The sequence below is a fragment of the Castor canadensis genome, chromosome X (genome assembly GCF_047511655.1).
Source record: "Castor canadensis chromosome X, mCasCan1.hap1v2, whole genome shotgun sequence".
NCBI classification, from domain to species: Eukaryota; Metazoa; Chordata; class Mammalia; order Rodentia; family Castoridae; genus Castor; species Castor canadensis.
The window spans coordinates 125,349,745-125,371,742 of NC_133405.1; the positions used below are offsets into that span (position 1 = coordinate 125,349,745).

At 41.0% G+C, this 21,998-nt stretch overlaps 1 protein-coding gene across 10 annotated transcripts in view; it reads left to right on the forward strand.

Annotated features, from left to right (window-relative positions):
• Map7d2 (MAP7 domain containing 2) overlaps window positions 1-21,671 on the forward strand; it is a 126,985-nt gene extending 105,314 nt beyond the window's left edge. For 8 of the 10 annotated variants that reach the window (XM_074064463.1, XM_074064465.1, XM_074064470.1 and 5 more), the window contains 9 exons: window positions 3,487-4,022; window positions 4,626-4,758; window positions 11,632-11,839; window positions 12,713-12,817; window positions 14,277-14,333; window positions 14,707-14,785; window positions 15,247-15,433; window positions 18,003-18,278; window positions 20,147-21,671. In XM_074064463.1, coding sequence (XP_073920564.1) covers window positions 3,487-4,022; window positions 4,626-4,758; window positions 11,632-11,839; window positions 12,713-12,817; window positions 14,277-14,333; window positions 14,707-14,785; window positions 15,247-15,433; window positions 18,003-18,252 — 1,555 coding nt within the window. In that variant the 3' untranslated portion in view covers window positions 18,253-18,278; window positions 20,147-21,671. The remainder of the gene's footprint in view (window positions 1-3,486; window positions 4,023-4,625; window positions 4,759-11,631; window positions 11,840-12,712; window positions 12,818-14,276; window positions 14,334-14,706; window positions 14,786-15,246; window positions 15,434-18,002; window positions 18,279-20,146) is intronic. The other 2 variants (XM_074064467.1, XM_074064471.1) reach the window with 1 other exon arrangement.
• Window positions 21,672-21,998: the final 327 nt, after the last annotated feature.

Here is a 21,998-nt window from a genome sequence, read left to right on the forward strand (position 1 = left end):
TTAAGTAATGAGTTATTTAGTTTCCAGCTGTTTGCATGTTTTTTGTCTTTACTTTTGTTGGTGAGTTCTAGTTTTATTGCATTGTGGTCAGATAGTATGCATGGTATTATTTCTATTTTCTTATATTTGCTGAGGCTTGCTTTGTGCCCTAGGATATGATCTATTTTGGAGAAGGTTCCATGGGCTGCTGAGAAGAATGTATATTGTGTAGAGGTTGGATGAAATGTTCTGTAGACATCTACTAGGTCCACTTGATCTATTGCATATTTTAGATCTATGATTTCTTTATTGATTTTTTGTTTGGATGACCTATCTATTGATGATAATGGAGTATTAAAGTCTCCCACAACCACTGTGTTGGCGTTTATATATGCTTTTAGGTCTTTCAGGGTATGTTTGATGAAATTCGGTGCGTACAGATTGATGATTATTATTTCCTTTTGGTCTATTTCCCCTTTTATTAGTATGGAATGTCCTTCTTTATCTCGTTTGATCAATGTAGGTTTGAAGTCTACTTTGTCAGAGATAAGTATTGCTACTCCTGCTTGTTTTCGGGGGCCATTGGCTTGGTAAATCTTCTTCCAGCCTTTCATCCTAAGCATATGCTTATTTCTGTCGGTGAGATGAGTCTCCTGTAAGCAACAAATTGTTGGATCTTCTTTTTTAATCCATTTTGTCAAACGGTGTCTTTTGATGGGTGAATTAAGTCCATTAACATTAAGTGTTAGTACTGATAGGTATGTGGTGATTCCTGCCATTTAGTTATCTAGTTGTTTGAAGGTTTGGTTGTGTGTACCTAACTTGATGTTACTCTCTACTGTCTTGCTTTTTCTTATCCTGTGGTTTGGTGCTGCCTGCCTTTTCATGGTTAAGTTGGGTGTCACTTTCTGTGTGCAGGATCCCTTGCAGAATCTTTTGTAATGGTGGCTTTGTGGTCACATATTGTTTTAGTTTCTGCTTATCATGGAAGACTTTTATTGCTCCATCTATTTTGAATGATAGCTTTGCTGGGTAGAGTATCCTGGGGTTGAAGTTATTTTCATTCAGTGCCCGGAAGATCTCACCCCACGCTCTTCTTGCTTTTAATGTTTCTGTTGAGAAGTCTGCTGTGATTTTGATGGGTTTACCTTTGTATGTTACTTGTTTTTTCTCTCTTGCAGCCTTCAATATTCTTTCCTTAGTTTCTGAACTTGTTGTTTTAATGATGATATGTCGTGGAGTAGTTCTATTTTGATCTGGTCTGTTTGGTGTCCTGGAGGCCTCTTGCATTTGTATGGGAATATCTTTCTCTAGATTTGGGAAATTTTCCGTTATTATTTTGTTGAATATATTACGCATTCCCTTCGCTTGCACCTCTTCTTCTTCTTCGATGCCCATGATTCTCAAGTTTGGTCTTTTGATGGAGTCAGTGAGTTCTTGCATTTTCTTTTCACAGGTCTTGAGTTCTTTAATTAATAGTTCTTCAGTTTTTCCTTTAATTACCATTTCATCTTCAAGTTCTGAGATTCTGTCTTCTGTTTGTTCTATTCTGCTGGATTGGCCTTCCGTTTTGTTTTGCAGTTCTGTTTCGTTCTTTTTTCTGAGGTTTTCCATATCCTGGCTGTTTTCTTCTTTATTGTTGTCTATTTTTGTCCTGAGTTCATTTATCCATTTATTCATTGTGTTCTCTCTTTCACTTTGGTGTTTATACAGTGCTTCTATGGTTTCCTTTATTTCTTCTTTTGCTTTTTCAAATTCTCTATTTTTATTGTCTTGGAATTTCTTGAGTGTCTCCTGTACATTTTGGTTGACCCTATCCAGTATCATCTCTATAAAATTCTCATTGAGTACTTGTAGTATGTCTTCTTTTAAATTATTCTTGTGGGCTTCATTGGGTCCTTTGGCATAGTTTATCTTCATTTTGTTGGAGTCTGGATCTGAGTTGCTGTTCTCTTCATTCCCCTCTGGTTCCTGTACTAATTTTTTGCTGTGGGGAAACTGGTTTCCTTGTTTTTTCTGTCTTCCTGTCATTGTCCTTGGTGTTGTTACTGTCCCTGTACTGTGTGTAATTAAGTATTTTCTAGCTTGTAATAATAACAATGGTAATATTGAGAATGGAAGAGTGAGCTGAGATGGAAAGCAAGAAGTTAAAGAAAAGGGGAAAACAAATATACAGACAAGAGGGAGAAAGCAGAACAAGGTATCAGACTAGAAAGTTTCAAAGGTATAAACAGGGAGTGTTAGTGTACTAATCGACAGTAAGCTGAACAGACAATAGAGTGACAGAGAAAGGATTGAAAATCAAAGATAAAAAAAATAAAAAATAAGTATATGAAAGTAATATCTATTTATAAAAATGAATTAAAATAAAATGGAAAATAGAAAATTAAAAAAAAACAAAAAACCAAAAAACTTCCAAGTTTATATGCAATGCAATTTCAGTCTTAATAATTTGGATGTCCATCTCAATCTCCAGTCCTGGAGTTGGTGCCTCAGATGTTGTTCTGTAGTTGTCTCATCAAAGGGGATGCATAAAGTAGAACAAAACTACACTCACACACACACACAGAAGAAAAAAAAAAAAAAGCCCCACCAAGTGTCTCAAGTTCAAATGCAATACAGTTTCAGTAAGTTTTTCGGCTTGCAGGTGTAATTCGGTTGCTCTCTCATCAAAGGTAGGGAGAAAAAGAAAAAAAAGCGTCTGGAGGCAGTTCTGAGAGTGGTATCTGCAACTGTGGCTTGCCTGCCTGCTGCTCTCAGCCTGTAGCTGGCGGCGTTATTTATGCAGATCTCTGGGGTGAGCTAGCGCTCACCTGGTCCCACAGGCTTTGTTTGCTCAGAGTTCTCCTGTGCGGGGGCCTCTGCTACAGGCTTTCCCCTTTCCAAGCACTGGGAAAGGTGCCACTGTCCGGCGTTGTCAGGCCTGCGTGTTTATTTACAGTTCACGTGGGAAGTGGGTCTTCCCTCCTGTCACAAGCGTCCCCGCTCCTGGTTGCTGAGCGCGCCCCGCTCCCGCCAGAGCCTCTCCGGCCAGCCCGGCTCGTTCATTTACAGTCCCGGGAAGGATTCCCTTCCCCAATCTTCAGCGCTCAGGGCGCCCCACCCTCTTTCCAGCGTGTCTTAACTGTTCTTATTGCTTATTACTCAGTTTCTCTTCTTTTCCCGGGTGGAGGTCAGTCTGTCCAGGGGGCTATGCTGCTCTGGCCCAGGGTTGTCTGTGGGGGAACCGCGGTACCGCGAAGCTCACCTGGTCCGCGTCTTCCCAAGCCGTATGGGCGCCAGCCACTGGCGGCCCCGGGGGCCCTCCTCGGTTCTCCATTTAACGTGAAGTGGAGATTCTCTGCACCGGCTGGAGATGTGGAGGGGTCAAAGTTATGCCTCTTCTCGGTGATTATGCCTGCAAAGTGTGTCTCCAGCATCTCTCCAAGATTTCACTATAGGAGGGTCGCTTTCTGCTTCCTACCTCTAGCCGCCATCTTGGAATTCCCCTTGTTTTTTATTTTCCAGAACAACTTCAAAAGCATATCCTCAGTCTCCAAAGATGGCAAAGCCACCATACTTAGGATCTCCTGTGAAATACCGCTTTCCCCCCATTCCCAGTCAAGAAACACCCAAGAAGAAAGCAGAAAAAGAGAAGAGCAATAAAGAAAGGGAGGGTGCCTCTGGTCAGCGGATCACTGGCCTGGGTAAAGAGGAAATTCCAGAGAAGCACATGGCTGACAAGCAAGCCTCTGACAAGTACGTGGCTGACAAACACGCCACCGAGAAGCAAGCCACTGACAAGCATGCGGATAACAAACACATCACTGAGAAACAAGAGGCTGACAAACGCGCCACCGAGAAGCAAGAGGCTGACAAACGTGCCACCGAGAAGCAAGAGGCTGACAAACGCGCCACCGAGAAGCAAGAGGCTGACAAACGCGCCACCGAGAAGCAAGAGGCTGACAAATGCACCACCGAGAAGCAAGAGGCTGACAAGCATGCCACTGAAAAGCACTCCACCGAGAAGCACACTGGAGGAGGGAAAGCTGAGAGCAGTGCAGGTAGACCTTTGTCAATGCTGCCACTGGGCCTTAGCTTTCTCAAGATGGTTCTCCCTCTGGCCTGATTTACATGCCATTCTGTCCTGTTCAGGGGTTAGAGAGGGATTTTTTCCCTGGGAAAATTCATCTCCTTGGTACTACTTTCTCAGGCATGCTTATTGGCTCCTGAATCTTTGCCCTCGGTCTCCTGGAGGAAGATAACTAGACCCTATTCATAGCTATGGAAGCTCACTGGAGTGCTGAGTAAGAAGGCTGCAGCTAGCCAGCATCTGCACTTCCTGCAAGAGCGGCTCTTCCTTTAGTCCTTAAAGCCTCTGTGCTGCAATGAGGTCACCCAGATGGTGGCTGCATTGGGACTTGCTTGTGGCTCTGTCTATTCTCCTAAGCTGCAAAATGCCATCCACTGGGGGATGAATGTGTCCATGGTCAATGCCAGCCCATCACAGCTTCTCCTGCTCAGTGGCTAATTGTGATACTGTCCTGGTCATGCTTCCCATTACACTGGATTAGATTTTTGTATCCAAGTGGCAGCTGTTCTGTGATTGGAATCATTATGTTCATTTCCCTTGATCTTTTCCCCTTACTGCTTCTTCTGTGATACAGCCTTGGGGAAGCCCACAGCAGGCACCACTGATGCAGGAGAAGCTGCAAAGATTCTGGCTGAAAAGAGACGCCAGGCTCGACTGCAGAAGGAACAAGAAGAGCAAGAACGACTGGAAAAGAAAGAACAGGAGAGGTACGAAGTCCTTAGAATTTCAGTATGTAAAGACTGGGTTGAAAGATTAGTTTGTCTTTCCTTTTATGGTTTTGGTGTTGACAACACCAGAGCAAAAGTATAGGAACCTAGAGTGCCTGGACTATGTGGAAGGTATTTAGGAGACTACATCTTCTACTAGATATAATTAATAGTGATGAAACTTTGCTCTTTTTACTGGACCTGGAAACTCGTAGCTCCTGTATCAAAATGTTGCGGGCAACTTCATTTTCTTCTCTTGGAAATGGAGACCAGGAAGGCTTTGTAGGGCTGTCAGGGAGTTTCAGTTTTGTTTATAGAATGAGAGTCTCTCCCTTGGAAGACAGAAAGTTCTGGATATAGAAATGTTGATCTGTTTCTTAAATTGTTTTCTCTCCTCAATTTGGGGTATGCCAAAGTGAGGGAAAGAGTTGGGCAGAGTCACCTGGGTGAAAGAGAAAGGGGGAACCAATCTAATAGCCCATGAGCAATGAGATAAGGGGAAGTCCTAACTTGGAGCAAGACAAAAGATGTCATCGTAGTGATCCCTAATCATTCAGAAAACACAGTGGAAATGTCCTGGTCCGTTCCCCATCCTGTTTTTAGTAGCTCACCAAATGTTTAAAAAACACTGTGGTGATAGTACCAGGGCACTTCATTATTGAGTCCTGCTTTTTCTGATCTTTGTATTCAGAGGGTATAATAGTTAAAGGACAAGTTCAATTTTATAACTAATTTGATAAAGGTAGGTCTTAGGATAAGCACAAAATATAATCCAGTGCTATTTAGACAATGAACATGATAGGAAGCAAGCAGTGCTGTAGCACATTAAGGCCAGCACCAAATTTAAAATAATAAAAAAATACTTTTGATCATTTAGTGCTAACCTTGGCAAATCTTTGTGGTCTCTGATTACAGGTTTGCTGCTCTGTTTCCTAAAAGGGGTAGGGACATAGGTTTGTGACCCCTTCTCTTTTTTCTCACTCCAGCCTTTTGGTCAATATCAAGAGGTTTTGTTGTTGAGTGGTGAGTTCAGACTGGTTTGCGTGGGCTGTATAGGCTATGTGAAGGGACAGTAACAGGAGGTGATGAATTGTGGAACCTCAAATGGCAGGCCTTGGTAATTGCAGGCTTTGTGCATGCTCTGAACAGGTGAGTGAAATGATTGTTGCTGTGTGCTTAAGAAGAGGAAGTTCTTTACCTTCCACCTACTATGCTTTCTCTCACAATTCTTTCACAGCCAGCTTCTGAAAGAATTGATTTTACTTCCTGTCTTTATTTCCTCCTCAAACTCTTCATACCTCATACACACCATTCCTGTTAGTTGTCAGACTCCTAATTGGTTCTTGATTCACTTTGACCATGTCAAGCTTACCCTTGCTTCCCTGGCTTCTGAATGTTGTTTGTTAAATTCTTTCAAATGGTTTCTTGGACTCCCAGCTCTAAGTCCTTGACCAGCTTCTCACCTCACAAGCTCTCCCTAAACAGTGTTGCTCACTCCTGCTCTGCCATTGTCCCTGCCATACTTCCAGTTTCCTCTGGCTTCAAAAGACTTAGGGCTGGTATTTCATACAACAATTTCATATTGAGGCTTTGGTATGCTAAACAAACTCTGCTCTCAGGTCCCTTCCTGCCTTCATTTTCCCTTTGCCTGATTTTATCATATGTTTCTGAATCTAATTGTAGCTTGTTTCATAAACCTTCCATTCTTTGTGGAATATCAGTGGCACTAGATAACACATGCATACTAAAGACTTCTGCATCTGTGCCTGTGGCCTGGGCTTCGTCCATGGCTGTGCTATCTAGTACTACAGCCTCTCGACACATGTGGCTTCTAAAATGTCAGTTAAGAAAAATTCACTTCCTTAGCCATATTTCAATGCTCAGTAGCTATATGTGATTAGTAGCTATCAGAATAGACAGCATAATTCTGTAGAATGTTTTCCTCATCTCAGAAAGTTCTGTTGAATAGCACTTGTTTAGAACCCAGAGACCATGTTTTCTAACTGCCTTATGTTTTCATTTGGGTGTATATTATATACATCTCAAATTCAGCATTTCCAAAGCAGTTGGTATCTTTCACCCAAACTTTCTGTTCCTTTTATGAGCTCTATACCCGCATCTACCCCAGCACCCAAGTTAGAAATCTAGCCACTCTCAACTCTTTACTTTCCATCCTCCTCCACATCTCATCAGTTATCACTTAAGCCCTCATTTGTTGTTAGGTTAGCATCTCTGTTCTCTCCCTGCCTCTGTTCCCTGACCTAGACTGTGTGGCATCCCAACTGAGCTTTGTGCTCCAGAAGTTGTCCACTGTCCATGCTGTGTCCACAGTGACCTTTCTTAAATACTGTGATTGTCTTGATCCTGTTTTTTAACAAGCTAGTAACTCCCCTGCCCACAGGATCCACGCAAGCCCACCAACAGGCCTTCAGGGCCAGGTCTGAACTAGCCAATCCCTGCCTCTACTTTGTCTCCCTCTAGGCTCCAGCCTGCAACACCCCCTGACATTCCATGCATCTAAAGCTTTACTTTTTCTGTACCTCCACATGGACTCATACTCCTTCTTGCTAGAAATTTTTTCCTTTCTCAAGGTATGGGTCACAGTCACTCCTCTGTGGTCTTTCTGGACCTGTGCTGTGGAGAGAACTGACCTTTCCACTGTTCACCCTCTGAGCTGAGCTGTCAGCTCACCAACACAGCCTCATTTGTTTACAGGCCACTCTTCCCTAGTTAGTATCTTAAAAGGTGGGGGTATAGTCTTGGTTCACTTGCTCCTGGTGCTCATTAATGTACAAGAATGGAAGAGAAAGAGGAAGAGGCCCAATGAAGAAACCATCACAGTAGTCGGATGGGTGATACAAGAGCTAAAGTTTTATGATGAAGGCAGACAAAGGAAAGGCAATCTGTAGACTTGCACAACTCAAAAGAAAGTGTCAGATTTGAAGCTACTAAAGTTTTACTTAGGAGAATAGTATACCCAATAACAGATAATGAAAGGACAGAAGAGTCAGTTTTAAAGGATAAAAAATAGCCATTTGATTTTAGATAAACTAAGGTGCCTACAGAATATGCCAGTGATTGGAAATGGAATTGAAGCCTGAGGCCTAGGTAAAAATGAGACCAATACACTTGACCCAAAATCAATTTTCCTGTCTCTTGCCAGAATGTGAAGCTTTGCACAGTCCCACGTGCGAGGTGAGAAAGGAAAGTACCAGACAGCCTGGGGCTGGAACACAGCGGACACCTCTTGGAATAAGATCATCCTCACATCTGTTTTTTGCTTATTAGAGTTAATAGTTAAAAACCACAGAAATGTGATTGCCAGTTGAGCAAATATAGAGAAAAATAAAGATATTGAGCCAAACTGTGGAAAGCCCAATTATTGTCACCAGCTGGTGAGGGAAACATTATAATCCATGTGGGAGACTCTTCTCAGTGGAAGGGCCGACCAGGAGTTCAGACAACTAGGCCCTAAGAAGAAGAGAAAAAGCTGGTTTAAGCCCAACTATCAGTGACATCAGAGCTCTCCCCAGAAGCACAAAGAATAGGTCTATCTCCTATGTTTGGGGATGGCCCAAGATGTACAGTGGTGTTCTTGGGAGTTGGGGCAAGCAACCGTAAGACATTGGCTCCACTGTGGGGAAGGCAGCAACAGAAACTAGTAAGCAGACGTCTTACTGAGGATTCCAAACCGATTCCATGAAATCACATTAAGAAGCTGAAATAGCTGATGGGGCCCACATCAAAGAATGTTTAAGTAAGGCAGCCCCCATGAGCAGGGTCATATAGCCAGGCTGAAGCTCAGTGTGCGAGTGAGAGCCCCAGGCCTGGAACTGCAGGCAGAGGTCCCCAGGGCCTCTCGGACTTGGATTATTACTGGCTGAACCTCCAGATGGCAGGTGGTTGTGGTGCAAGCTAGTGCAGGCAGGGGTCCTCTGATGTGGGGCAGCAGAGTGGAAGTGGCAGCCAAAGCAGGATGGAGCTAGTACAGCACAGCCTCATGTGGCACAGTCTACAGAGGGCTATGTTGGAGGAAGGTTTAGTGCTGTTGGCACCTATGAGACATGTTGAGGCTAAGGAATACTACTCTTGGGGTTTAGGAGATGAACAGACATTTTGGGAGGGAAATTATTGAGAAGGGTGGAGACATGAAGCATCTAGAAAGGTGAGAGAGTAGAGGCCCTAAATATAAGGTAGTCAGCTGTTGCATGGTCAGAAGTAAAAGACAAGTGGGAGAGGACCAAGGAACGTGGTCATGTAGGCATGTAGAAGACATGTAGAAAGGACTAGCAGGAGGAACATGGAGTTGTGGAAGGGTATGGAATTCATATCACAACTGGTGGCATTTATAATCCTTTTCATCTTAATCAGAGAAAGAAACAGGAAAATTTCTCAACAGTAACGCCATAAAGGAGCAAGTCTAAGAAACTCAGATCTTAGTCCCAGTCTTCTCTGTAAAGTGGTTGAAAACTTTTAAACATATAAGAATAGAAAACAGTGAGGCCCACATACTCACCTACTAGATCAAGCAATTCAAGACTGAGTACATGTCAGTGATGTGAGCAAGTTATGACAGGGTAGGACAGAATGAGGGGATGAGATGTTAGGATTGACAATGGAATATGAAGACCTCACCAATGGCCATTGACTGGGGCAAGGAATGCATCTATTAAATGCTGAATAGTGATGATGACTGTATGGTTTTCTGGTACTTGCTACTGAGTAGGGAAGGAGGGGTGAGCTTGGGGGGATGACAAGAAGAATGGAGAGGGTGGCAGAACTGCCCACAGATCTGATAAATTCTGAAAGGAGCTTAACAACAATGGCAAAGGTGGTCAGCTGGGGGTGGCCTATGGCAAGAGGCCGGTATGGGAAGGATGAAATAATGCTCTCTCTGGTTCCTTAAGCAGGGAGAGAAAGAATGTTCATACTTGGAGATGAATGTGAAGGATCCGGTTTACACAGGGGAAGCCAGGTTTTTGTTTGTTTGTGTGTTTGTTCGTTCAGTTTTGGTGCCAGTTTTTACCTACTTTTGGGGAAGCAAGTATGGTTAAGGGAGGGAATTTTGTCAGTAAAAGGATGGGGTTTCCATGGAGGCATCTGGAAAGGGTGAGCAGAGTCTGATGTTCTGTGGGGAAGAATTAATGTTTTAAATGATAATGAGGATTAGGGAAATTTAGGATCACAAGGATATTACTACAACTACATGTATGTGTGTGTGCATCTGGGTGCCTGGAAGTCCTAAAGGTAAAAACAGAAGAACAGTGGATTTTCAGATCCTGAAGAAGATAACAAGTCCTTTGTCAAGTATCTTGTGCATTAGTTCATACACTGTATCCTTTGTGTTTTAACTTCTCGGGGATTATCACAACTGACTTTTTAAAAAGGGGATAAGAATGAAGCACTGGTCTGATAAATCTTATCAATATGTCTAGTTTCTAGAATCTATTGTACATATTTAATCTTTCATTGAGGAATCTAAGCAGAAGTTTCTTTCTGAGTAGTCCCCATAATGTTCTTCTACAGAATATCTGTTAATAATTTCAATTGTTCCACAATACTTTTAGGCACTACAGCCTCTGCTGGTATAGAGTACATTATTGTGTACTGTTACAGTGTTGAGCTAATGCCTTTAAGCATTTCTTCATCTTTTAAAATATTTTTTTGGTGAGATATAAGCTATTATTAGCCTGCCTGAAGCTGACCATAGGATGGAAGGCTGCTCTTTTTAAGTCCTTGTCTTTTTCTAACAATGTAACAGCACCTCAGTCAATGACAGATGCTTCCAAATGAAGGTAATTTCTAAAAAAAAAAAACATAACAAATTTATAGATGCACTTGAAAGGACACTAGGACTGGAGAGAAGATTCATTTTAAATTTAAAAACTGACATTTGAGAATGTCCCAAGGCCAGACATTCCCATGCGTTATTTCATTTAATTCTCACAGTAATGCCATGGAGCAGTAATATAGCTATTCCCATTTTTAAGATGGACATCAGAAATGTTGAGTGACTTGCCAGGTATCACACAGTGAATAGCACAGAATATAGTTTGGGTCTTGGCCTTATATTATGCTGCCAGTGACTAACCAAGGGAAAGTGATCCACAAGTGAGCAGTAAGAACATTAGAAATGCAAAAGCAAGCTTTTAGACTTTATAGAATTTTCCCTCATGCTTAGAACTCTCTATCATCATAGCATGAACCAGTCATCTGTGGATGAAAATGTCTAAATGCCACTTAATTTTTATATAAGAAAGACTAAAAGTTAAAATAGATTATAAGGATTGCCAAAATGAATGGAAAATAGATGCTTTAATTTCTGTATCAAATGCTAAGTTCCTGTGTAGCATTTTCTTATATTGGCTGCTTCAGAAGTCACATACCAATTAGAACCCAAAGTGAATTTTTTTGAGCTCATGGTCACTGCTCTTCATTTGCTGATGGACACATTTGTGACCATTGCAGCATTTATTGTTTTTTTTTTCTTAGCTTCAGTTGGTTTTAAATATTTATTCTGCTTTTGTTTTAAGAATTGGCATTAAATAAGAATGATGGGACTTGGCTTCCTGTGTCATCATGATCATTTATAGAGTGATGAGGGAGCATCTGTGTCTTCACTGTAGTGGGTGTCACAAATCAATATGTCACTAGTCTGTAGTACAGAATTTAAAGTCAAGCCTGGTTAATAGTTTTTGGTAAGCATATGGACTAGAATGGTTTTCTAGGAAGGAGGGGTCATGAAGTGGATACAAAATCTGATACCTATGTTTGTTAGCATGATAAGCATTGCCCACTACTATCAGCACACAATTCTTTGGTGGTTTGCCTTTTGAGTATGTTCTCTTCTAACGGTCATTATGTTCTCAAAAGGCCGGAGAGAGAGGAATTGAAAAGAAAGGCAGAGGAAGAAAGGCTGTGCCTAGAAGGAGAAGTTTACAAGCAAAAAGAAGAAAAGAAGCAGCTGGAAGAAGAAGAGAAAAGAAAAGCAGGAGAGGAGTCCATGCGAAAGGCTAAGGAGGAGTTGTTGAAAGAAAAGCAAGAAAAAGAAAAGCAAGAAAAAGCCATGATTGAAAAGCAGGTATAGTCGGAATCCTCAAATAGACTTTCCTTGTTTTTCAAGGGCCTTACTTAATATTAGGTAAAAATTCTTTAAATTTCAGTGACTCATAATATTTACTCAAAGTTTTTTCTTAAACTGATTGTGCTAGTTATTAAATATAAGTTACTTCAGACAATCAAAATGAAAGTAGTAATGTTTTCTGTCTGTGAGTTTAGATTTCCCCAAAGGCATACCCTGAGATAAGAATTTGAATGCCAGTAGTTTATTTGGGAGGTGATCAGAAAGCCAGCATAAGTGTATTGATAAACAAGATATTGTGGGCAACTCAGTGTCATTGGGAGTCTCAGAGAGAGGGGATTTTGCTTTAGAATTGTCCTTCTGAGGGATGAAGATACTGGACAGTTTACCTACCAACACTTCCCCTCATTGTGGAAGGTTACACCTTTAAGAATTAACTACTGTCTAGGTGATAAATTCTAAGTAATTTTTATACATTGTCTAGAAATTTCCTGTATTTGTAAAATGTTTCTTAATAAATGTTCCTTATCTCAGAATAAAGAAAAATATTATAGAAAAAAAAAAGAATTAACTCCTGGAAATTTAGGACTATATGTACACTCTCTGGCCAGAGCCTGCTTGCAAACATAGAGAAATCTTGGCCATGTATCGTGTATGAGAACTGTTTGCAGGTGATTTGCATAGTGGACTGAGGGTATGTGAATGAGGCCTAGCCATGTATGTTGTGTCATAAAGCAGGTTGTGTAAATCCACATTGAATATCCACTTTGGGGCACATGATAGAGGAAAGGAACGTGTGCAAAGCCCAGTGAATTACAATAGTGTTTCCTTAGCTTAATAAATCTTATGCTTTGGTTTACTTGTTTCTTTCAGAGAGAAGCAGCAGAAGCAAAGGCTCAGGAGGCAGCTAAACAGATGCGTCTAGAAAGAGAACAGATCATGCTGCAGATTGAGCAGGAGCGACTAGAGAGAAAGAAGGTAAGGGCTGAGGGATCAGGAGGACTTAAGGTGAGGCAAGAACAGAAGTGGATCCAGTTTGGTTCTGCAATGAATGCTCTTAGACTTAACAATTAAGTCAAGTTCATTGATAGTACTGTTTAAATCTTCTGTATCTTTATTAGATGTTTTTCATCTTTTTTTATCAGTTACTGAAGCAGTGTTAAAAAGCTCCATCTGTGATTATTGATTTGTTCATTCTCCTTTCAGTTTTGTTTCTTCTTTTTTAAAAAAACCATACTGAGGATTGAGCTCAGGGCCTCTCACACTTGCTAGGCAGGTGGTCTACCACTTGAGCCACATCCCTAGCCTTCCTTCTAGTTGTCAGTTCTTGTTCTGTGTGTTTTGAAGCCCTATTGTTAGTTGAATATACATTTCAGATGGTTAAACTTTCCTGTTGGATTGACCCCTTTATCATGAAATGCCCTTCTTAATGCTAGTAACAGTCCATAAAGTCTGCTTTGGCAGCCTTTTTATGATTAGTGTCTGCATGGTAAATCTTCTTACGTTGAACTTGTATGTGTCCTTGTAAGAGTATCTCTTGTAAACAGCATATAAAGTAGTAAATCAGGACTTACTATTTTAATTCAGTTTAACAACCTTTGTCTTTCTTTATCTCTCTCTTTCTCTCTGGTGGTACTGGGGTTTTGAACTCAGGGCCTCACACTTGCTAGGCAGATACTCTACCACTTGAGCTATGCCTTCAGCTCTTTTTGCTTTCATTATTTTTTGAACAGGGTCTTGATTTTATGCTTGAGTGGCCTGGACAGCAATTCTCTCATTTTTACCTCCATGTGGCTAGGATAACAGGCATGCACTAGCATGCCCAGCTTTTATTGTTTGAGATGTGCTCTCACTAACTTTTTGCCTCTGCTGGTCTGAAACTATGATTCTCCTGATCTCTCATTTTAGCTTGGATTACAGATGTGAGCCACCAAGCCCAGCAAGTCTTTGTATTCTAATTGGAGTGTTTAGTCCTTTTAAACTTAATGTACCTATGTATCAAGTTGGGTTTAAGGTGGCTGATTTTAAAGGTCTATTCTTATGGTGTCCTAGGCCCAACATAGGTCTTATATTGCTGTAGGTCTACAAACCAGGAGTCCAGCCTGTGGCCTTCCCTCCTAAGCTATACCTCAACTTAACTTTCTATAGGGTGATCCTCTCCAATGGCAGGCAGTGATCTGTTGATATATAGAGAACTTATGGAAAGGAAGGAAAAAGATGGGATATAAATTGAATGGTATTTCTAGATATATACTAGTACACTTCATCTGACCTTGTTTATAGGGCCAGATGTGAACATATGGAAAACCTTTCTATACTTGTTATCCTCTACTGATATTTATCTTTTACAAGTTTTCTGAAGAACCATGAATTTGCATTATAGACCCAACTACTTTGTTATGTTTTTCTATTACTTTATTTTTATTTTGGTTTGCAGAGAATAGATGAAATCATGAAGAGAACAAGGAAGAGTGATGTGTCTCTAGAAGTCAAGGTAATAATCCAGATGACCATTATGTGCTGAATAGAAAAGAGCAGCAGAATACATTCAGTGAAGTTGTAGATCTCAGAGAGAGAAATAGCCAGAAAAAAAATAGATTCATCCTGTTCCTGTAGATGGCTTAGCAGAGCTCTGACTATTCCCTGGTGCTCTTATTTATTTGTTTGTTTGTATGTTTTTATTTATTGATTTTATATTACTGGGATTTGAACTCAGGGCCTCACACTTGATAGGCAGGCACTCTACTGCTTGAGACACTCCACCAACCCTCCCTGGTACCAACCCTCCCTGGTGCTTTTAAAAAGCACTTGTTTTTCTATATAATATCACCCTTACCTCTTTTCATATACCTTCTATTTGTTTTCAGAAAGAAGACCCTAAAGTGGAGATTCAGCCTATCATATATGTGGAAAATAAAACAAAACCAGTTGGCCCCAACAAAATAGGTGAGTGTGAGGTCTAGTGCTTGAGTTCTTTCTTTCAGCAGTGAGAACTAGTAAAGCTTCCCACAGGGGAAAGCACACCTGGGTCCCAACAATGTGGCTGTCAGCAGTTTCACTTCCTGGGGCATCTTTGCGTCACAGAGCCTGTCAGCTCCATTTGGTAAACCACTGACTTCTTTGGTTACCCTAATAATCCATGTTCTCTGCTGGCCCAGGATGCTTTCAAGTGTTATTCAGACTTCACTCTGTTCTTCTACCAAGGCCCTATAGACACTGATAATGTGATTTGTCCTTTCTTCTCTGTATGAAGGTGATTAGATGGGGTTATTGTTGGTTCTATTCACAAAAGATAGTGCATTACTGGTGAACAGAGGATTAAGTTAACTCCCTTGCTTTGTGTTTCCCATTATTTCATTGTTTTGGATATTTTTTTATTTACTTGAGGACTTTGTGTTCTTGATTAGAAATCAATGGATTGAATACCTGCCAAGAAGTGAATGGTGTTGAACATGCTGCCCCAGAAACTTTTCCCCGAGACATTTTCTCTAATGGGCTTAAACCGGTTGGGGGACTTGTTCATCTGGATGCCCTTGATGGGAAATCAAACAGTCTGGATGATTCAACTGAAGAAGTTCAGTCTATGGATGTGAGGTATGTTAAATTTTTTGGCATTTAATCTTTGTCTCTTTTTCAAACACTGCCAGTATTTTAGTTTGTTTCCTCATCAATCAAATTACCTAAAACAGGTTTGATTGACATAGAGAAGCTGTCTGTGGTGTAACACTAGAGTTTTGGGTTGGGCATCTTAGAAGCAGAGCCTAGGACAGGGTTTCTTGCATGGGATTTATTGGGGGAGGATTGTCAGAGAAGTTTTTCTGAAAGAAGGGGAGAGAGGGAACGCACCAAGCAAGGATGTATTCTCAGACAATCCCACAAGAACTATCTGGAGGATGAATTTTCACCATAGAGTTGTCTTATTGAAATAAAGGCAGGCGGCTTTTATACCACTATATTCATTAGTCATTCCCTGTGGAATCACCCCTCCCTCCCAGAATAGGGGATGCAGGACTAATTGTGGCTGTAGAGGCTCCTATCAACTTAACAAATTTGTCCTGGAGAAAGGGTAACAACTGTGAGTCTTTAGCAGCCAGCTCCCTGAGGTTGGCAGATGGGTGTACTTGCTGGTAAAGGGGATCTGGCCCGGTCACTAACAGGGTCCCCTGTCTCTAGAGTTTCATATTTATAAGGACTGGAAGTGTGGCTTAAGCAGTAGAGCTCCTGTTTTGCAAGTGTGAAGAAGCCCTGAGTTCAGATTGCAGTTGTTCCCCTCCACACCCACACACAAAGACAAAAACTTGGGTGCAGAGCCTCATATTTAAGTAAGTTTGTCATTGGAGACTTGATAAAGGAACTAATTTGCTTCCAGATACTAAAAACCTAAGGAATTAATTAATTAGCTAATTAATTAATATGCTTGGCAAATTAATCCTAGACAAAACAACTAATTGGCATGGGATTGAGGCAGAGGCATTGAAGAGAGCACATAGTCTTGAATAGGGCAGTTGGAGTAGGGAGTGGCTCTCTGAGTCAGGATAGTATGACAGTATTTTATAATACTCTACCATAGCGCCAGCCTGCCAGAGCTTACCATTCTCTCCTTATCTATGAGTTTGCTACTTTCTCTGGGGATGCAGGTTGACGTGTGGGGTTCCTATTACACACTGATTATAAATATCCCACTCACCCACACTGCTTGAGCCAGATATGTGAAAACCCAACATCCTACAACAGCCCCATCTCCAATAGAGCAAGTCTGGTATACATTGATAGCAGGGCCACTCAGTCCTTGCCTGGGTCTCCCTTAACCCCAACAACCACCATCATGATAGCCTTCCCTAACTGGTACCGCCCTGCCACCAGCAGAAAACAACTGAAGCAGTCTTAAGGGTTAACACAATATATCCCCACCCCTATGTTAAGCCAGCTGTGCTTATTTTATGTCTTTGGGTGGGGGATGGGAGAGAATAAGACATAGCACCATTGGCCATGGTTCAAGAAAGTGAAGGGGTTTTTTTTTTTTGCACACTGAGTTCTCCCTTAGAGGAGTGATTCATGATGCACCCAAGCTTGTAGTGACATTCTCTTCCCATGCAGATGGAGCAGGGTGTTTCTGCATTTTGCCTGGGCTTCACACACAACAAGAGGTGTTAGGTCAGCAGCTGCCCCTTAACTGGGCTCAAGTGTGAGGGAGGTGGAACATCTGAGCTTCTGCAGTTCAACTGGTTTTTCTAGATTCTTCTGGATTTCCTCAAGGAAGAAAAGAAGAGCCTGGAAATAGCTTTACTCTGGTTATAAGAGACTCCTGGGGACAGTCCCTCAGTTCCAGCCTACCCTTCTTCTGTGCCTGGGTTTACACATTTTTGCTAGGCCCATAGCAGACAACAGCAGTGAAATTCCTTCCACCTCTAAGGAAAGGAGAGAAAAGGAGAAAACAAGGCTTGGTTGGGCACAGCTGGATAAGTCAGGGTGAATTGGAAACCTGGCTTTACAGAGGAGGCAGTGGGTGAGATTTGCTTTGTAGGTACCTAGGTTGGCAGTGGGGTCCTTGTTAATGATACCCTCATCCCCCAGCCTTAACTGAGCATGCACTTAGGGTGGCTCCAAATGAGCTCTTGGCAACATGGGCACATTTGTATACTCACAGGAACCCTAGGAGGAAGAAATCACTGCTCTTCCAATTTTACAGGAGAGGAAACTGAGGCCGGGGCAGGAAAAACAGCTTACCCAGGGCAGACTGCTATAAAGGCAGCCCCAACAGCCCCAGAGTTAATTAGTGCCCTTGCTGACCCGCTTTGAACTTTTAGCATTTGCTTTCTGGTTTTAATGTCCCATCCTGAAAGCTCTGGGAGGGACTTGCTTCTCTGTAGTAAAATGCTGATGCCTGCGGGTGTTTCTTTTGGGCAGTGTGAACTGGGCCTTCACAGCCCTGCCCAGTCTCCTTCCTTTGTTCTCACTACAGTGGCCTTGTGCCCACACCTTCCCTGATTTGAATTCACTTGTATTTTGTACAGTGCGTTACACACAAACTCTGTCTCTAAACCCATCTTCTCTAGAAGAGTAGTAAAAAAAATATTACAAATAGAATGAAGTACTTTAACATATTGTGCTTAGTTCTCATGTTCTTTCTCCTCTTCCTCGTTGTCTTCCTTGTCTTTTCTAGTCCTGTTTCCAAAGAAGAGCTTATCTCCATCCCAGAATTTTCACCAGTGAGTGAAATGATTCCTGGGGTATCTCTGGACCAAAATGGAACTGGTAATGCCCGAGCACTTCAAGATATCTTAGATTTCACTGGTCCCCCCACGTTCCCCAAGAGATCCAGTGAAAATCTCAGCCTAGATGACTGTAACCAAAACCTTATTGAAGGATTTAACAGTCCTGGGCAAGAAACTACTCTGAATACCTTCTGTTGACAAAAAGAACCTCCCTTTAACAAAAGGTACGGTTTTTTGATGATACTCTAAATCCATTAACTCCTTAACTGGGATGTGTAAAGATAGACTATCACTTAGACTCCTGGGTGGCCAATTTTATTTGAAAAAAAATGTAGACATAAATATATTATGGTATATACTGCAGCAGATCCAAGAATTCAGATGGATTTAAAGTAATTCCTTCATATGCAAGCCCCCAGTGCCATGCCCTCCTATGTTACCTCTGCTGTTTTGAGGTTGTGGGTGGAATGCTGACCAAGCATTGACTAAAGGTTTGACAAGTCCATCTCAAGTAGCACCATTTTTCAGAATGCTGCAAGATGGTGCTAGTAAAATGAACTTACCTTTGTTTTTCTCAGTGACATCCCACACACATTCTGTTTAGAATCATTCATATACATTGATGAGTGTTGGGCCACATGATTTTGCTGTTCTGTTGACCCATTCTGGATCATGTTTGAAAAAGTGAGGGAGATTTATGTCCTGAAGGAGGTCTTTTCCCTACTATTGACCCTTTCTTTTTACCAAAGTGCTTCTGCCTTCCTCTCCCCTTCCTTCCCTCCCTCTCCATTGGCCTTGCATACTAACCAAGGCTGAACTATACCTCCAGCCCTTGTCATTTGAGTGAGAATACCTATGAGTTATACCTATGGGTACTCTGCAGTCATGTTTGCTTACATACACATATTTCACATTTTGATTTACTTCAATTTTGGACTTGTTATTGAATAATGAAAACATAATTACAATCTGTCAACAAATCCTTTTGATAGGTTAATAATTCCTGTTGCTCCTATAATTTTAGACTCTTTAGAACATTTTTATGTTCTCAGCATTTTCTGTCACTTTACTTTTTATGATGCTGCACTCCTCTGACAGAAATTTGATGCCTAAAATGACTTAGTCTAAACTTTTTATTTCTCAAATGAGGTAATGGGATGGAGAGACCACATGGTTGAGCTTGCTGTGTTTTGTAAACTTACTTCCACCTGACCTCCAGCTCTTGCATGTAGAAGAATTTTAGAATCACTTTCTCTCAGATCTTGGGAAAGCACCTGCAGTCCTTTGACATGTGGGAAGAAATGCATAACAGGTTGCTTTTACAGTAAACTATATCCCTGGTTTGGAAAAGTAGCTGCTTTCTTGGACACTTAAAACACTAATTCACCTGAGCATTCTGTCCCTGATAGTTGCCTGGCTTAGCATTTATTAAGAGGTTACTTTTGTTGTTAGAATACCTTAACTTAATTAGCTTCCCTTTAGTTACTTACCTCATTGTCCAGTAAGGACCAGAAAAATATACAAAACTTAGAAGAATATTTATGAGCCCTCAGATTTATTGCCTACATCTTTAACAAAAAGAAGTGCAAAGCCCCTGCCCCCCAAAGTGTATATATACACACACACTAGTTCTCAAATCCTTCTCAACTAAAGGTGATAACCACCCCCACTAAGTGCATTTGATTTGGAAATGTGTTGGTGGACTTTGTTGTCACCAAGGCTGAGGATCTTCAGAAGGCAAAACTTTGAGATATTAAACATGTGTAGGTTTGGATACAAGGGCAATCTGGCTGGCTAGGAGGGCATCCCCTTCCTCTCTCACTGTTCTAGTATATGTACCTTCTGAAGCTATGTGCTCACTCTTCCCAGATAAAGAGTACCATTCTTCAGTCAAGGGTAGAAAAAAAATCTGCAGGTTTCAGAAAAGTACCACACAAGGAAAATTTGACCCACCTAGTGGAATAGTCCTGTACAAAATCTGCAATACTTCTGTTGAGAAATGCTGTATGTGGCAATAAAAATGTAATTACCAAGCACAAAATACTTGGTTTCTGTATAGGTCTCAACAGATTTTGTTTTTAAATTGACACAGGTGGTGTTTGGAGTACCCATGAAGTTGCTGGGAGTCCAATCTGAGCTGCTGGCCACCTGAAGAAGCTTCTGTAGCCCTTAACTGCTGGATTCCAAATTATTAGATTGGAATGCAACTATTCCTAGGTAGTATGTCAAAGTCTGGCTTCTTTTGATAGAAACCTTGAGACTTTGGCCTTGTTTGGCTTTAGCAAAGTTTCATTTTAAAGTTCTACATATGAGCTTCAGCTGCTGCTAAAGCACTTCCTATCCTCTATTATCATAGTGATTCTCTCAGTAACCTGAGTAATGTTGGCTTGGAAATTCACTTTATGACCACTCTCATTCCCTGAGTTGGAACACATTTGGATGTATGTCTCTTCCTGTAAAATATTTTAGATGTTTACTCAAACTCTAGCTGAACATGTCCTCAACTTGGGCTGCATATCTCCCTCTTTGTTTAGATGCAGAAGAAATTCAGCAATTTTCTCTCCCTCTAAGGTTTCTCTGGAAAGTAATATCAAGAAGCCTTTTTGTTATTAAGCTTTGCTGTCTGCAAATCCATTACCCCACATTACTCTTTGGGGTTAAAGTAGTAAGTTTGGTTGAATAATGAAGAATTAAACAATGAGTAATGATTTCTGTTTTGTTAGGCATATTCTTGTGTATATGGACAATTTAAATCTAAAGCAAGGACCCTTTTTTGTCACACCTTAAGTTTCCAAACTATAGTCACTCCATATCATCAAGTGACTTTCCAACTGCATGAATCATGTATCTCACATGCAGGTGGTTGTTTTCAAGTTATTACTATTGTTTTTCTATTCCATTTTGGGAGTTTCCTTCATTTACTCCTATGTTTGCCCAACCATGCACAAATAAAAGTCATAGTGCTGTGAAACAAAGGGGCCCCATATTGGTCCCGGTATGTCTCTTTAATAGACTTTAACATAAAAAAATCTGAATGGGGACAATGACACTAGAATGTATATTTCACACATTTTATGCCATATCATACTGTTTTTCTTAATTTCATTTCTTGTGGTAAAATGTGACTTTCAAATTAAAATGACTTTTTCTTCTTTGACACTTTTGTTTGACTTACAACTTAAAGGGTTTGGAAAGATCCATAATTATGAGAGAGATTTACAATCAGGAGCTATAAAGAAGTCTCAATAATATTCTTGTTCATGTGCTTTTATAGCCAGCTACAACTTAAGAATTTATTAGTTAAGGAAACTGTGTATGTTTGTGTATGTGTATATACTAAATAAAATACATGCGACTAATAATGCAGTGCCATTGATCTTGATGAATACCAGGAGAAAATCCCTTTTATGACAAGCACACAGAAAATGATAGCATGATCTGACTTTCAAAAAATGCCTGGCCATCTTTCTTATAGCTTTATTTTGCTAGATGAGTGTTTCATTGTGGTCTGTTACACCTCATAACACCATTGTGACTGTGGTGATGCCTCATTTGCATGATGTATACATTCTGTTTAATGTGAAATACATTTTCATTGAAGAGTCTGATGGCTTGCTAGTATTTTGTTTGTTTCTGTAGCTCAATGAAAAAATGTGCTAAAACCAAAGTAGCTTTTTTAAGCCTGTGAAACCATGTGGGGGAAAACCTCCAGTTCCTGCATGGGTGTCCTTTCCCTATGAGACTCACTAAAAATTCCTCTTTTGTCAGTGGACCAGCTGTGGATATAGGCTTAAGTGATGGCCCATCCCTTGCACATGATGATGCTCTTCTGAACACAGTTAAGTTGCTAGGCTTTCATACAAACACTGATGCCAGTGACCACAGATACACTAAGACATAGTTAGCCTTGATGTAATCTATGAGACTATTTCACATAGCAATTT